Source organism: Mus caroli, chromosome 6 (assembly GCF_900094665.2).
Source record: "Mus caroli chromosome 6, CAROLI_EIJ_v1.1, whole genome shotgun sequence".
Lineage (NCBI taxonomy): Eukaryota > Metazoa > Chordata > Mammalia > Rodentia > Muridae > Mus > Mus caroli.
Window position 1 is genome coordinate 133,112,409 of NC_034575.1, and position 17,765 is coordinate 133,130,173.

At 48.6% G+C, this 17,765-nt stretch overlaps 1 protein-coding gene and 1 non-coding gene across 2 annotated transcripts in view; one reads left to right on the top strand and one right to left on the bottom strand.

Moving 5' to 3' along the window:
• Nucleotides 1–5,131: 5,131 nt before the first annotated feature.
• The window catches only part of Hebp1 (heme binding protein 1), a 32,814-nt gene continuing 20,180 nt past the window's right edge, over nt 5,132–17,765 (bottom strand). The window contains exon 4 of the mRNA XM_021164994.2: nt 5,132–5,653. Within this exon, the coding sequence (XP_021020653.1) occupies nt 5,479–5,653 (175 nt within the window). The 3' untranslated portion in view covers nt 5,132–5,478. The remainder of the gene's footprint in view (nt 5,654–17,765) is intronic.
• LOC115031411 lies at nt 15,772–15,905 on the top strand. The gene has a single exon (XR_003837050.1). It is a non-coding gene; the product is annotated as a small nucleolar RNA SNORA17 (small nucleolar RNA).

Consider the following 17,765-nt stretch of genomic DNA (forward strand, 5'->3'; position numbering starts at 1 on the left):
CCTGGGTCTTCATGAATGCTAGGCATTGCTCTACCTATCAATCAAGCTTGTGTGAGGTGGAGTTGGAAATCAAAGGGAAGCAGCTAGTACTGGAGGAATCCGGGAAAACTGAAGATGCTAAAGCTGGACCTCGGGCAGGTAGAGACAGATTCTGGCATCGAGAGCAAAGTGAATTGGGCAGGAGGCCCTGGGGAGCATGCTAGAGAAACCCCTGGTCACCTTGGAGAATAAGGGGCCCAGGAGAGTGGAAGAGACGCCACGTGGGAAGAGGCAGGGGCCCGAGCCAACTTACCAACTGAATTTCAAAAGATCTGTTTATCTGTTTGTGTCTGTTTGTCCGTATATGAATATGAGGATGCTCACAGAGGCGAGAAGAGGACATTAGTTCCCATGGAGGTAGAATAACAGGAGATTGTGAGCTGCCCACTGCGGGTCCTAGGATCTGAATCCTGGTCATCTTTGCAAGTGCAGCAAGCACTCTTAACCACTGAGCAATCTCTCCAGATACGTGACCTGATTATTATTATTTTTTTTAATTTTGTATTTTTGTGGAGATGTAGCTTATTCATTGTAGAGATGAACCAGTCCTATAGTTGGGTTATGTGAAACTCTTCACAAGCAATACCGATTCTTGCTCCACTCACAGGGCACTGTGTCATTTCTACCTTACTAGCTTGGGTCCTGATGCTGTGTCTGTGGCTATTGCTTGGGCCTCTCCCCAGATTCCTACATAAGGATGTTGCAATAGAAACAAAAATAGGAAAAGCCTAGTGCCAGTCCGGGACATAAATTCAAAGGCCAAACCTGTGGCATTCTACCAAATACAAACCCGTCAATGTGGCAAGCTCTGAAACTGTAATTATTGTGCCCAAGATCAAAGCACATTACTCAAGAGTGGAGAAGCCAAGTGTAAATTAGGGAGATCTTCCTTAAACAAGCTATGACTAACTCCCTGGGCTCACCGAGGGTTCCCCTGGGTTTGTGGCTACAATCACCCCATGACCCCAGGACACTGTCATGGACACTCAAGGATGCGGCATAGTGGCACAGTACATGCAGAACAAATTTTACTGGACAGAGCTTGCACAAACGTGAAGAATATTAAGGGCCAGGAAGGTGGTGCTTGTGGGAAATGGCTGAGCGTGTTTGTGAACAGTTCAGGGGAGGCTATGGCCTCAATCTGCGACCCCCGGCACTCAGCCTACAGGAGAGTCAGTCATTGACACCCAAATTTTCCTGTTCAGTTTTCCAGGGCAGGTTTTTACCCATTTCAAATCTTACCCACATGTGCCACTCCAGCCCCCTAGGGAGAGAGGTGAGATGAGGCCAGAGGCTTTTAAAAATAAACTTCTGTTTTGGCAATGACACCGGTGAGAGAGGGCAGGGCAATGGATGGGAGAGTCTTCATTTGTAGATCGGCAATGGGCAAGCCTGTGCTCGCGGTCTCCCTTTTTTCTTTCTTTCTCCCTTTTGGCTTCCTTTCCTTTCTTTGTTTTTTCTTTTGGAGAGACAGTATCTCACTTTTTTTTTAAAATGAGTATAAAACCTTTAGATTGAGGACTGACAATGGCTGCTTGCTCCCCCCCCCCCTATCAATTTCACAAATCATGGAAGGAGGAATCTGTCAGGGTCAGCAAAGACTCTCACGATCTGCCAACTTCTTGAACCTGAGGCTGACATCCAGGTCTGGTCGCCGCCAAGGGAAGGCCTGCTGATTGGGTTCAGGCACAGTCAATTCTCAGCCTAGAGTGGTCTCAATGAGGATCCGAGGTGAAGAGTCCCCTTCCTGAGGATGGCGTTGCCATAGGGTGCCATCTCCCCGCTTGCAACAACAGCAAATGCCTTTTTTTGTACATTCTTAAATTCAAACCTCTCTATTTTCATCAGAGATTTCTGAGAGTCAGCTTTTGGAAGAAGGGATTCATAATGGTTCCATATCGGAGTCGGCAGGCCCTGCTCCTTGTCACTGGGCACCAGGTCCATGGCAGCAGCTGGGCTTTCCATGTAGGTGTCCAGGGCAGGAGCTTCGGCACAGCCTCATGTCCAGGTCATCTGCTTGGCTCTCTACAGACCCGCACTTGCAGATGGAGGAGGTAGGGAAGTTCGCATCTGCGAGGACCCACTGCTGAACTCAGCACCTGGCTTGCCCTTCTCGGAGTTCTGTGGCCTGGTTCAACTGCAGGCCTCACCCAGCTCTTTCCTCAATTAGCTGGAGAGCTTCTTGCTCCGATGGGCAAGGTGACCTCAGCAGTGTCCCCAGCCTTTCCTGAGCCTTGTGGGTCAAGGGCTCCGGTGTGGGTCTCAGCCCGGTTAGAGGGCTGTGCTGCCAGTTTTCCACGTGTTCAACAGTCTTGTTTCTGTGCCCCACAGTATCTCACTTTTAGCTCAGGTTGGAACTCAATGTGCAGTCCAGGCTGGGCCTTGAACTTGTGGCGATCTCCTGTCTCGGCCTTGTAAGTGTGTGTGCCACCATGATGGCCTGTTTTGTTTATTTCTTTTCCTTCAGCTTGATATAAATAGGTTGTCATGTTGTGCAGGCTAGACTCAAACTCGTTATGTAGCCAAGGCTGGCTCTGGACTCCCATTCCTCTTGCCTCCAACGTGCAATAACTACCGGTGCACACCACTATGCACGCCAGCTACCTTGCATTATTAAATACAGAACTGGGGTGAACAGAACTGGGGTGAACTTGTCTTGCTTTCTTAGCTCTTCTTCCTCATGTCCTGTGTCCTCTGTTACTGTCATCTAGTCATCACTGGGTCTTCAGTGTGACTCGGGTGGCTGAAATCCATTCTCCTTGTACTCTCCAGTTCTGGCTTTTGCGGGCACCAGGGGTGGAGGAGAGAAAGCCTGCAGATCTTAGCTGACCCGGCCTCACCCATCTCAGCCACCCTCTCCTACCTTCTTACACTTGCCATAGGCATACATACCCACTCACCGCACCCCATGCTGCAGTCACAGCTGATTGTCCTGCTAAAGCCGTTGCGAATCCTTTTCTCCTGTGCCTTTGACTTTCCCAGTTAGAGGCATACACTTCCCAAGTTGTGTACACTTTCCAAGTTGCAAATACACCTTGCAGCTTTCATTGACCTGGTAGTCCAGTTGGTGCAACTTTGCTTGGGGACCTCTGGAAAACGCTTTTGTTTTCTCATACAGTGGGGCTAACGGTGTGGCAGGGACAGTTTCCTCTCCTTGGCCCTTCCCTGCCTTGAGCAGGGATGTGACAGCAGGAGCCACCCTGGCTACCTTGCAGCCCTGAGACGATAGTCAGCACCAGTCATTCAGCATACTTGTATATTTCTTACTGTTTGATAAGAGAAAGTCTCATCGTTTCTTCTACAACTCACTGTATTCCTAAATGATATATCCAGGGAGGGGGTGAGGTAATTTAAAGACAGGGCATTCCAGGCCCTTTTGAAAAGGTAGGCGGCAAGGTACCATCAAGGGGATGGTGAGACCCAGCCATGGCAAAAAGTGACAAGGGACTTGCTGTTCTGTGGCTGTTGTGTGGTGAGGAAGAGATTAGAAAGGCGGGAAGCTGGGGAAGTAGAGAAGGAATCACCAGGGCTTTAAAGTCAGAAATGGACTTTCAGATGTCATAGTACCACGCAAGGGGCTGATGACTAGGCTGGTCTTCCTGACTCAGCCACACCCCTCCTTGTATATTTTGCAGTGTGGTCAAAATGTTTCCTCTTAAAACATGATGGGGTCATGTTCCCAATTAGTGCTACACAAGTATTTTTAACTTTTCTCTTTTTAAGGACAAAATCCAAGCTGGGGCTGGAGAAATGGCTTAGCAGTTAAGAGTGTTTGCTGCTCCATCATGGGGACTTGGGTTTGGATCCCAACAGCCACACAAGAAGGCCGTCACCCTAACACCTTCTTTTAGGCCTCTTTGTGTACACACACACACACACACACACACACACACACACACGTGCAGACACTACATAAATGAATAGTTAAACAAAATATTTTTTTAAAAAATCCAATCTGCCTGGCATGACCTGAGGGCCTGTGCTACACTTCTTTTAGTCTTGGGTTCCGTGTGACAGCTTGGGCGTGGTCTCACCTCCACATCTGTGTGACAATCATGACACTACCCTCGATACAGAGTCACCATGTGAAGTGAGTTTCGTAGTATGTGCGCAGTGCAGCAGGCAGTCAAGGCTGGTCTTCAGAAACGGCCGCGACTGCAACCCAGAAGCGACCCTGGAAGTCCTCTGGTAACACTTCATCAGCACTTGTTTCTCCTTCTCCAGGACCCATGTCCCCCCACCCCCACAAGCATCACACAGAGTGAGCCCTTGCTGTTCCCATAGTAACCCAAACACCGGTTCCTCTGGGAGATCTTTACAGTTGTCCAAATTAGGGCTGTTGACTGGACTTGATCCTGGTGCACCTCATGACCCCTAAGCTCCCTCCTTGCCTTGCAGCCCGCAGCCTGTTCTTTAGCTCCTTTCTTCACTTCCGGCTCACAGCCCCTCCCCCTTCTATACGTGAGAAACTCCTCATTGTGCCTTTCAATTCCTGTCTCATTCAGTTAAGGAAACAGGACCCTTGCCTTTTCTGACCTCATCGTTCTGAATAAATCCCCCTGGTGAAATTTCCTGCCCTCGGGGTTGGTTGTGTGTGGGAGTGTGATTTTTCTTCTCCATCTGCTTTTGTAACTTCTGCAAACCCCTGTGGACTGCAGCTGCGGACCTGACCCTCAGCGATTGTTCACAGATGTGCTGTCTGGGAGCCCTGGTAAATTATCAGCTCGGAGACAGCCAGGCATCCAGAACACAGCCTCTTTCCATGGGACCCTTGGAGAAGGTTCTGCAGACTCCAGCTCTCAAAATACAGTGAACACCATCAACAGCACTCTGTTAAAACTATCTGTCTTGGGGCTGGAGAGATGGCTCAGCGCGGTTCAGAGCGCTTTCTGCTCATCCAGAGGTCCTGGTTCAGTTCTCAGCAACTCAAGTCTGACGGCTCCGAATTCCCTGTTACTCTAACTCCATGGGATTTGATGCCTACTGATGGCTCTGAGGGTACCTTCCCACACATGAACACACGCACACACGTAAAATAAATGTTCTTAAAGGACTATAGAACTGGGAAATAATTTAAAACTGTCCCCACCTCATACGTCAAAGATTTGTATTTTTGGTTTCTTTCTAGACAAAGTTCTTAAAAGAATCACAGATGAAAGTTCATGCATAAGTCACATATTTCCTCACTAACAAAAATACAAATTCGATAATTATTAAAAATCAGTTTTTAGTGGCAGAGGAAATGCCGCTGGGATTTTTTCTGGTCTGCCCCAGAACTTTCTAACTCAAGAACGATGCTGCCAATCTTGGCTTATTTCAGAAAATCAGCAGTGAGGGATTTTGAAGGAACGTTGGAGCTGAAGAAGTACCCCCCCCCCCGACCCCAAGTCAGGGGACACAGAGGCACCCTTCCAGGACGTTCTCAGTTCATCAAGTGACTCATGCCTTCACAAGCCAGACCTCGTTACGGCGTCCATAGGGCTTCATGGGAGGGTCATATCCGGCACAGTAGTAGACATCACCCTGGTAGGTCGCTGGTGTGCCCTCCAGTGTGGTACGTAGCTGAGTGGCATGAGCAACATAGTCTGCTTCCTTGGCATAGCCTCCGAATTGCCTAAAGATGGAAGAGCAAGGGCTGGTAAGACAGGACATGACCTTGCGGAGAAGACAAGTCTTTTAGAGAGAAGACACGGCCACGGTTGGGACAAGCATGCCAGAGAGGTGACCCCCAAAGGGGGTCCATTTCACCTCATCTGTAAATATGCAATGTTTTTCCTGGTCCCAAGCTGACTATGAGCCCTCGAGCCTTTCACCATTTCCTCCGGCTCCCTCTGCTACCTCAGCTGCTGTTCTTCTTAGCCCGTCACCAGCAGGAAGGACAGACACCTAGGAGGAGCCACGGTGAAGCTGTCAAGGTTGGGGTAGCAGCTGTGTCTTCTGAAACAGGACAGCTGTTGTGAATGAGCACGTCCTAACAGGGACACAAGGTGGCTTCATTAGATCAGTGCTGACCAAGGCTGGGACCCACGGGCGTCTTGGGAGGGACCCCGTGCAAGCCTCATTTGCTTTCCTAATGAAGAAACCTCCTCTAATCACCCCCCCTTCTTTGCAAAGTCATAAAAACTTTCCTTTCTAGGAAGTAAAGAGACTCCTAACAAGATGGGCTATTTATGTGACGGCAGAAAAGGGGGATAGAGAAGCCGTCCCTTCCTAGATTAGTCCGTCTCTTATATCACTGCGTCCATAGCAAAACTCATCCCGCAGCCAGCTCTAAATAAACCACTCTACCTCCGGACTCCCCTAACCTCTTTATTAGAGTCAAATACACCCGCATTGCTAATGAGCTTTGTGACTCAAAATCTGACTTTGGACCTGGCCAAGACGAGGCCAAATGATACATTAGTTTTGGTGGAGTTCTTTGAATCACGCTTGGCTATTTTACGAGCGGGTTAGTCACGCTCAGCCAGCACTCAGCCTGTTGATTACAGGGTCACCCAGGACTTCGTCTGTGAGGGACTGCAAACAACAGCCAGCAACAGGGAGGGCGACGAAGCCAGTTTCAAATGAATGCAGTTTGGTTCTTCGTGCAAACTGATGGGAGAGTAGAAGGCAGAGAAGACAGCTGAGCTGTTTCTTTGAGCCTCACCAAGGAGGAAATGGGATCGGAAGAAAGAAGACAAGCTTCAAGGACTTTTCTAGCAATAACGGCCTGCAAGACACTGGAGTTTTGTATTGTCTGTGTCTGAGCATCACTAGTGTGAAACATGGAGGACCCTGGCTATGGGAACGTGCAGAAGGCTTCCCACAGACTCTGCCTTGATATGAAACTGTTGTCTGAAACGGACAATTCTCCTTCTCTCAATTACTGATTTTGGGTGGATGGGAGAGATGGCTCAGGGGTTAAGAGCATCTGTTGCTCCCACAGAGGACCCGAGTTCAGTTCCCAGCACCCATGTCAGGCAGCTCACAACGACCCTAACTCCAGCTTCAGGGGATCCAATGCCCTTTTCTGGCGTCCAAAGACACACACACAGACACACGATTAATTAAATGTAAAACAAAATCTTAAGCACCGAAACAAAAACAATATCAAAAGACTGATTTTGAAAAGGTCCAGAAGTATTGTACTTAGGTGAACCTTTCCTCTGCTGGAGGCAAAATGGCTGCCTGCAAGCTCCAATCGTAGCCCCAGCACTTTCCAGCTTGCGGTCAAGATCAAATCCTGCAGTATCTTGAACATTTGAGCCCTTTGTTAAGTAAGGATGATGATAACGGCACTAATTTTGAGAGTTGGCTTGGGAAATTAAGGGAGAAAAGACTGCCCAGTATAGTGCTTGTCACACAGTAGCTACCACTTTTACAGTTGCCCCTTGGTATCTATGAAGTAATTATTCTAGGTCTTGCACAGGGACTAAAATCTGTAGCTGCTCAGGTCACTTATGCAAAAGAGACTGTATCTGCATGCCTGCATGGACCCCGTGTGGTCAGTCCTCCTCTCAGATACTTTAGTTTTTATTTTATCTGTGTGTGTGTGTGTGTGTGTCAGAGAGAGACAGACAGACAGACAGAGAGAGAGAGAGAGAGAGAGAGAGAGAGAGAGGTTGAGGGAGGACCTCTGTATGCTATAGCACAGATGGAAGCAAGAGAACAACTTTTTGGAGTCAGTTTTCTCTTTGCACACTCAGGGGTCAAACTCAGGTCTTCAGGCTGGCACGGTAAGCACTTCTACCCACTGAGTGCTGGCCCCTCTAAGGCCCTTAGATAATTTTTGAATTACAGACCATATCTCATGCCATGCAAACGCTGTGCAAGTTGCTGTTAAAATGTACTTCTGGGGTAATAATGAGGAGAAAAAAAAGTTTGTGGGGCCAGTGAATGGCTAACCAAGGCTGATGAACAGGAGCCACAAGGCCAAAGAGAGAACAGACTCCCGAGACACACATGAACACACACACACACACCCCAACTGTTTAGTACAGAGACAAATTTCTTAGGATTTTTGCCACACAGATCTACGCTGGGACAAGCATAGATGAATCATGTGACAATTACTTCTTAAAATTTTTGTTAAAATTATTTATTTATTCATTCATTCATTTGGTTGTGGGTGTGGGTGTGTGCATGTGTGCATAGCATGGTGCCATGGTGTGTGGGAACAGAGACCTGACTGTACAGGTCATTTCTTTTCACCATGTGGACCCTAGAGCTTATACTCGGATCAGCCAGCCCCTTCACCAGCTGGGCCATCTCAACAGCCCTCACGTGGTATCTGAATATCTGTCTGACACTGTATGCCAGGTCATTTTTGTCAGCTTGGCTGGTTTTGGCATCACCTAGGTAGGGTACACATCTCAGGGTCTAACTGAAGAGGGAGTGGATACAGGTAGTGCCATCGCATAGACTGGGGTCCTGGGCTGAATGGAAAGGGAAGAAAGCAAGCAAGGTGAGCATCAGCATCCCTGGCATCCTTCACTCTCTGCTTGAGGACCCTGGACGTAGTGTGACCAGTGGCCTCACACTCCTGCCTCCAGCCTTCTCTGTCTCGAGGAGCGCTATCCCCTTTCCACTGAAGAGATACGACTACAACTAGCTCTGGTCAGTGAGGAGCGATTCAAGGTACAGATGTTGCTCAGAAAGCTGAAAGGTTGTTCTCAGGGGTCCTACGACTTCCTTCAGTGGTGACAACAGGAAGAGGACCTATCAAAGGCTTCTTGGGAGTGGAGACCCAGTAAAGAGTGGCAAAGGAAATGTCATCACTCAAGAATTTATAAAGTTCACTCCTGAAAAACCCCTGCATTTATTCCTAGGCAGCACATGATGCTTTGTAATAAAAATAAAACTTCCCTAATTGCTTCGCTATAGAAACCACCAGGAAACAAACAAGGCTGGGAGGGTCATAGAAATACAGGCATGTGCTGTCTTCTCTGCTCGTTTTACCAACTCACTCTGACCCTAGTCACAGAAAGACAAACAAGCCAGCTAGCCAAGTCCTCCCAGGAGCACAGCCCCTCATAGGAAGGAGGCCCAGCCTAGCTGACTCAGCCTGCCATCACCACCAAGCGCCTCATCCCTACCAGTCTCAGCCTCCACTCGCACACTCAGGATGACAGCTCCGTGTCCACAGCTCTGCGAATTCACAAGCATGCTTGAGTGAGTGGCAAGAAATGCTCGTAAAGCGCTTCGAGCTCCCCACAGGAAATTGAGTGCTCAGACTGTTTTCGTAAGCCTGTTAATAGGTGTGTAACTCCTCGCCTTCAAAGAAGCTGTCCTCCAGGGCACTGGATTTTATCTCACCCCATGTCAGAATAGCAACCGTGGTTACCATGGAAGCAGAAAGACATACCCGTATCTGCGTACACACACATGCATGTGAGTTCAGGGAAAAAATAAAGAGGCAAACTAGAAAGACTAGGAAAGTTAGGAGGTGGTCAAGAGTCAAGCTTCAGTCAGTCAAGGAGGACAATATGCACGCCATGTTATCTTTCAGCGAGTCTGTGATGCTCTGTGTGTGTGTGTGTGTGTGTGTGTGTGTGTGTGTGTGATGACTCTGAGGTTGACCATTTACTGTTGTCTAAAACGTTAACAAGAGGCGATACCAGTTTACAGAGTTAGCTGTGGTCCTAATTTCTCCTTCTGTTACTGTGACAAAACACTGACCAAGAGCAACTTGGAAGACAGAAAGGGTTTATTTGGCTTACACTCCCACGGCACAGTCCATCACTATAGGAAGTGAGGGCTTCAGTCTGGAGGTGGCAAAGCAGAGGCCAGAAGAGAGCAGTGGTTCTCAACCTTTCTAACGCTGTGACCCTTTAATACTGTCTCTCATCTTGTGGTGACCCCAACCATGAAATAAGTTTGCTACTGTTATGAATCATAATATCTGATATGCAGGATATCAGATACGTGATCCCTGGGAAAGGGTCCTACAACTCCTCAAGGGGTCGCGACCCACATGTTGAGAACCACCACTATAGAGTCCGTTGTTTTCCCCCCTCGCCCCCCCCCTCCGGCTTGCTCAGCCTGCTTTCCTATAGCACCTAGCACCACCAGGCCATGGCTTGTACCTCTCATAGTGGGCTGTTCTCTTGCATACCAATCATTAATCAAGAAAATGCCAAAGATAGGCCAATATAATGGAAGCAATTTCTCCATTGAGGATCCCTCTTCCCAGATGTGCTGGCTAGTTTTATGTCAACTTGGCACAAGCAAGGGCCATCAGGGAGGAGCAAGCCTGTAGGGCTCTTGATGGGGGGGAAAGGCCCAGCCCATTGTGGGTGGCCTGGTGGTCCTGGGTTCTATAAGAAAGCAGGCTGAGCATGTCATGAAGAGTAAGCCAGGAAGCTGAACTCTTCTATGGCCTCTGCATCAGCTCCTGCCTCCAGGTTCCTGCCCTGTTTGAGTTCCTGTTCTGACTTCCTTCATTGATGGACTACAATGCAGAAGCTTAAACCAAAGACACCTTTCCCTCCCCAACTTGGTTTCAGTCACGGTGTTTCATCACAGCAACGGTAACCCCAACTAAGACCCCAGGCAACTTTAGATTGTGCCAAGCTGAGAAAACTAACCGGCTACACACACAGCAGCTATGCACCAAACTAGAGTAACTGCCCATCTCAATTCCACAGGGAAGAGGACGTTTCATTGATGTCTACTGAACAAGTGCAAGAGCTGACTGGGTGGAACATCCATGAGCACAGAGCCCAGAGCTGTAAGAGGGTAGAGAACCTCTGCTCTGTGGTGTCCTGGCCACCAGCGTTAGTGGTCATGTCCGGCATACCGAGATTATATGAGCAGATGGAAACACAACATACCTGGAGATGAGTGGGCATTTACATATATGATCCTATCTCATCCTTATGACAAACTAGGCATTGTTATCTCTGTCTCACAGACATGGAAGCCGTATGAATCATATGCCATCAAGTTGACTGTCATGGCCCTGGCTCTCAGGTCCCTCTCTCTTCATTGTTTGGTTTGCTTGGGAGCAAACCAAAAACCCTGAACATTTGAAGTAAGCTCTCTGTCTCTGAGCCACGCCCCTTGCCCTTCCACCTTGTAGTCTTTCCTTTTTTTATTTTTGGAGATAGTGTCTCATGCTGTAGCCCAGGCTGGACTGATACACATACTATGAGCTTACTATAGGAAGCCCTAGCTGGCTTCAGATTCATGGCGGACCTCCTGCCTCTGGCTCCTTAGTGCTGAGTTACTCTTCCTTCCACAAACATGTCATTAAAATGGCAGCGGTCTCACTTAAATCACTCAGTCTCGCCTATCTATTGCCAGTCTCTGCTGAGAATCCAGTTGTGGGGGCTGGGTTCTCACCTCAGTGGGCAAAAGAAGGACAGTCATTTGGAAGATCACCAGCCTGGTCTACACAGTGAGTTTCAGGCTAGCCAGGGCTACATAGTAAGATCCTGTCCCAAACAAAGACTTAAAACAACAACAGTAGCAGCAGCAGCAGCAGCAGCAGCAGCAGCAGCAGCAGCAGCAGCAGCAGCAGCAGCAACAACAACAACATGACCTATTCAGGTAGTGTTATCTTTTTTCCCTAAGGCATTTTATTTATCTAAACAGTCCTGCTAATTAATGTACAGTCTCTCTGTAGACATCTCTTAGGCTGCAGAAAAAGAATTTATTCATCAAGCGTTCTCACTGTCTTCCTTGAAATACAGTTCCCTTCTCTTACCAACCTTGTTTTCAACGACACACAGGAGCCAAGTGCTGTAACTGCACATTTGACTTGTGGTGACACCGTGTGGCCAACCTGGGGAATAAGCTCAAGGGAAGTTAGGATGGGATGTTCAGTTATAAAACATTCACCCACGGAGCAAGGCTGAATAAAGACAGTATTTGGTTCTTCTACATTTTGTTTTTGTTTGCTCTTGTCAAGGTTTCCCTATGTGCCCCAGGCTAGCCTCAAATTCACCATCTTCCTAGTCTAGTTCCCCGTGTGCTAGGCTTGTAGATGTGTGCTGCCTTTACGTGTTTAGATTTCATCGAATTGTTCCTCCATTCCCTTTCCCCATCCCTTCCTCCCACCCTTTCTTCCATGGATTCACTTTATGTGTGTGTTACGTGTAGTGTGTATATATGCTCCCTGTGTGCTCATGCATGTATATAGTGGTGTGCATGCATGCATGTGTGAAGACCAGAGGTTGACACTGCTGTCTTCCTTATTTCTCTCCATCTTATTTTTTGCGATGTCTCTCACTATACCCAGGGCTCCCTGATATTGCTAGACTGCTTGGCCAATGGGCCCCTGTCTTCCTGTCTCTGCTTCCCTGACACTGGGATTGGCCATGCGGATTGCTGCACCAGGCCTTTTCTTTTCCACATAAGTGCTAAGGATCCACACTCAGGTCCTCTGGTTTACAAGGCAAGCGATGCTATCCACTGACCTGTCTCTCTAGCCCCTTAATCGATCCTTTAACATTTATTTATTAATGAATGTTGTGCATGTGTGTGTGCATGCTTGCATGTGCCATGGTGCACATGTGAAGGCCAGAGGACAACCTGGGGGAACGGGTTCTCTCCCTCCATTTTGTGGAGGCAGGGGTCTCTCGTTTGTGCTACTTCACTGTGCACAATGGGTGCATAGTGGGTATGCATGGTATGCATGGGTATGCATGTACCTCATGGGTATGCATGTACCCCAGGCTGGACCATGAGCTTCCAGATGATTCTCCTGTCCCCAGCTCCATCTCACCACCGGGGGCTGAGAACACAGATACATGATCTGTGTCTGTGTTTTTATGTGGATTCTGGGAACTGAATTTAGGTTCACAGGCTTGTGTGGCTAACGCTTATAGCTACTGAGCCATCTCTCTGGTCCCAATCTACCCTTTATTGAGGTGTCCTTTTTCATCATAAAGAACCAGGCCTCAGAGGAGTCGCTAACTCTAGCTTGAGAGCAGGAAATGTTAAGATGTGTTTGAAAATAAGGAAGATGCCAAAGCTGGCGAGAGGTGTGTCAACAGATTGAGAGATCAAAGGAAAACCAATGTGGCTCCTACTTGTCCTAAATGGCACAATATGTGCATCAGAGAGAATAAAAACCTCAGATCCTGGTTCACTAGTGCTCACCTGTAATCCCAGAACTCAGAGGGTGGAGGCATGGGGACCATGCTACACAGTGAGTTTGAGGCCAGGGTGGGATTCCGAGACCCTGTCTCGAAAAGGGAGGGAGGGGCTGGGGAAATGGCTTGGTGCAAAAGTGTATGCATGCGATCCTACATTTGAACTTGGAGTACCCACAATAAAAGCCAGACACATAGCCAAAGCATCTGTAATGTCAGTGCTCTATTGGGGTGATAGGAAGTGGAGATGGGAGACAGCGGACAAGGAACAGAGTCTGTCTCAAAGAGACCACAGAGGCCTAGCACCCAAAGCTGCCCTCTGACCTCCACACCCTCTTCACGGCATACCCAGACCTGTATTTATAACCGCACCACATAAATAGATTTTCTTAAGAGCAAGAAAAGATAAATGGAAGAACAAAATAACAACAACGAAACCCAAAGAACAAGCGCGAAACAGTGCAATGCAGCCAGCATATTCAGAGTCTTGCTTCTGTTGATAGTAAAAACCAAACCAAAACACCAAAACCAAGCAAGCAACCAACCATAAACAAAACCAAAACCAAAGCAAAGCAAAACAAACCAGAGAGGAAGATCACCGCCTTTGGAAGACACCAAGGAAAGAAACCAGTAATCATAAAAACTAGCAAAGGAAAAGAGCCATGCCTCCTGCTCTCTCTGTGTGACTCTACCTTTGTAAAACCGAGAGAAGAGGGGAGATTGGTGTTTGTTGAAGTATGCCAACTGCATTGAGGAAGATGCAAACAGAGAGGGCACTATCATTTTCTGAGCTCCCACGAGAGAGGCACATAAGCAGGAACATCCTCAGCTTACCAGCCAATCCACAGGAGCAGAGCTTAGCAGACGCAGAAGCCCCTACCAGGCCTCAGCGCCGAGAGACACAGGAGTCCCTAGCAGGACTAAACAGCAAGGAAAGATTCTTGGTTCAAACCTGAAAGCCTCAGTCTGAATGCATCTCTAGTACCAAACACAGTCTACAGGCAACACAGGGGCCAAAGGATGTGTTAGTGTGACACATAAGTGCCAGGAGTTAGGCTGAGGCTTTGGGAAGCAACAGGGCCAGTGATCCACCAACCTCAAGAACAAATGAATATGCTCTGTGGTGTGCAGACTGAAAAGGCTTAAGAATGGACTGACCGAAGCCAGTGAGATGGCCCAGCAGGTAAAAGTGCTTGCTATATAAACCTAATGACCTGAGTTTCACTCCCAGAACCTGCAGTGAAATAGAAAACTGACTTTCAAAAGTTAGTCTCTGACCTCCTCATGCGTGTGTAGAACAAGCAGGCCCACTCTCATGCACACATATTACACACACACACACACACACACACACACACACACACACACACACCAATCAATAGGCTAATTTTGAAGGATGCATGAGCTCAAATCAACCTTTAAAATGAGCTGTCAGATAATGGGGGAGTCAGGCATGGTCATCTGTGCCTTTAATCCTGGCACTTAGGGATGAGACAGGAGAATTGTGAATTCAAGGTCAGCTTGGAATACATGATGAGACCCCTCATCAAGGACCCAAACAAACAAACAAACAAACAGCTAGAGAAATAAATCAGAGAGTTTATATTGTTAGAATTTAACAAATTACTGTTAACATTTAGAAGTAATATGGCATGATAATATTTTTAAAAATATCCCATAATTAAAATATTTATAGATGAAATCATATAATGCCTAGAATTACTAAAAAAAAAATAGTTAGTTGAGAGTGTTTTCCCTGTCACCATGTGATGGAGGCTGTCCCTGGGCTGACCATCCATGCTGAGTGATGGGTGCAAACGGCTTCCCTATCTGTTTTGCTCTCTCCCTTCCTTGTGTGCTGCTCAGTGAGAGAGCATGTTCAGAACGAAAGTAGCCATAACATACTTAGAGACAACAGGAATTGTACTGTGGTGGTTTGGGTGCAAAAGGCACCCCCATTGGCTAAGATATTTGAACTCTTGGTCCCCAGTGGTGGTGCTGTTTGGGGACATCACGGAGCTTTGCTGGAGGAACAGTGTCACTGGCTGTGGGCTCTAAGAGTTTATAGTCTGCTATATCCCATCTGCTCTCCTCTCTCTGTTTTGTGTTTTCTGTTGAAGTTGTAATAGCTCAGTTTCTAGCTCTGGCCTCCTGCTGCTGTGTGTCATCCACCATTATGGACTCTCCCTCCAGTACTGTAACACAAAATAAACTCTTCCCTTCATAAGTCACTCTGGCCGTGGTTTTTCTCCGCAGCAACAGAGGGTAACCCGGGCAGCAGCCTCTCACTATTCTGAGATCAGCCCCATCAGCAACTGTGGCTACTGCTGTTGGGGGTGCTTGACCCGCGCTGTACATAGCTAGGTACCTGTCACACAGTGGGATTTCAACAGATGGGGACTCACCAATCACTTACAAGAGACTTGGCTTCTGAGGCAGGACTGGATGAGAGGATAGAAGACATAGTGGGGACGCTGGGGTAAGAAGTGAACTGATTCAATTGTGTCAATCTTTAGATAATTGCTAGATAAAGCATTAAGAAATGTGTAAATGGTACTTTAGGAAGTACTGATAGGTGCTTTCACAAGAACCCCAGGATGTTGATTAGGGGTGCTTAACCAGTGGGGGAAATTAACTCTTACAGAGGCTTACCAACCCTGCCCCTAGAATCCCTGCAGGTGTGGCTGCTGTGTCTCATTTGCACCAGTAGGTGGCAGAGAGGAGAGAGGCTACATCCACCCTCAGCGCTCTGACCTATGAATATTCCCAGGAGAAAGCTAGCCTGAGATGACCACCAGTCTGGCACTACACAAGCCCCGATGGCTCTTAGGATCCAGAGCAAATAGGAAACTAGAAGAATCCTGCCTGAGACTGAGGGCTCCTGGCAGAAGTGAGTCCAAGGCAGAGAACTCCATGGGGCCATTTGGGGAGTGGGGTGAGAAGGTAGCACAAGATGACCACCAGATCAGTGCCATGGGGCCTAGACAGGGAGCTAGCCTGAGATGACTACCAGTCAGGTGCCACACAGGCCTGGGGGTGGGTTGGGTACATATCATGCCCGAGATGACCCCCTGCCTGGTGCCTTAATGCAGGAGCCAGACATAGTGCTCCTGAGACAACTCCAGACACTCAAAGACCCTGGGTACCACTGAGAGGAGCAAGGCAGTGGTGAAGAAAATGGAGCAGAAAGAGAAACAGAAGGATGTGGGGACAATGAAGAGAGGCAGAACTGGAGACTGGAGGGTAGAGAGGAACAGCCCGATGTGAGTAGCTGGTGATGCCTCGTGGGACGATGGTGGGGTTCTGGCTTCTACTGCCAAAGTGGGCCACATCTGGGCCTGTAGCCCTGCAGCAGCTGGGGTCTGTTTTCACTAAAGGCCAGACAGACATCCCTGGTCTAGGCTGTTGCCTGGGGACATGTTGCTGTCTGAGGGCTGTGCAGAACTGGCCCCACCCCTCACCTGTCATCCTGGGAGTTATGGCCCCAGGGCCATGAGAAGAGGAAAGCTGGTCCCACCCGCAGCCAGCTGCAGTGCTCCGAGAGCAGCCCCTGCACACTGCAGGAGTTGCCTATGAGACATCCCTGAGGATACGAGCAAGTGTTTGGAGACCTACCACTACCTACCACTCATCTTCTCCTCGCCCCTTGTCCCTCACTACCTGTGGCAGCCAGGAGACCTGACCCTAGGGTCATGAGAGCAGGAGAATTGGCCCTGCCCCTCACCAGCTGCAGCACTGGGGGAGCCGGCCCTGCACCTCACCTGGCCAGATTGGTAGAGCTGACCCTGGTGGTAGGGTTGTGGGCAAGCTGGTCCTGAGGGTGTGAGTGTGAGGGAGCTGACCTCCACCTTGCCTTTGCCACCTGTGGCAGGCAGGAAAGCTGGCCCTGAGGTCATCAGAGCAAGAGAGCTGCCTCTGCCCCTCACCTGCTACAGGCCCTACACCTGGCCTGAGCAGCAGGGTAGAGCAGGCCCTGGTGGTGGGGGTTGTTAGTGAGCTGGCGCCGAGGGTATGAAAGTGGGAGAGTCAGTGCACTGAGCAGCTCAGATACCTCTCAGGCCCGGATCCAAGGCTTTGAGTTGGGGGGAGGGGATGAATAGGATTAGGGTGCACAATGTGAAATTCACAAAGAAACAAACGTTTTATAAAAGAGAGGCTTACTAATTTCTAAAGCGTCATCTTGCAGCAGAGCTGATAATCACACTGCATAATAGAAGTTTACTACTCGACACTTCCCAGAGAGCAGGAAGGAGAGAGGGCAGAAGGAGCTGGGGACTGACAGAGAGACCAGTGGACACTCAGAGTGTATGGTTTAAGGTGGCTCTTACTCTAAGTGCGCATCCTGCACTCGGGCGACTGTAGGAGTAAAGTGCTTCCTTAGCATCCTGGGTGCCTCAGTTTACCTACCTGCTTCACTCCCGACTCTGCTTAGAGTTTTCAGAAGCCTCTGCACAGAGGCTGAGGAGTCTGGATGAGGGCTAGAATAGAAAGAAACATGGACTGGGGGTGGGGGTGGGGTTTCCATGTCATCGGCACGGTTGCATTACCCACTCTGTGCTCCGGGAGGCTCTGTTCACCCAGCCAAAGAATGCCCGCAGCAGGCAAGCTCAAGTCACACTAGCTTTCTTTTTTCTTTTTCCCCTCTCCTCT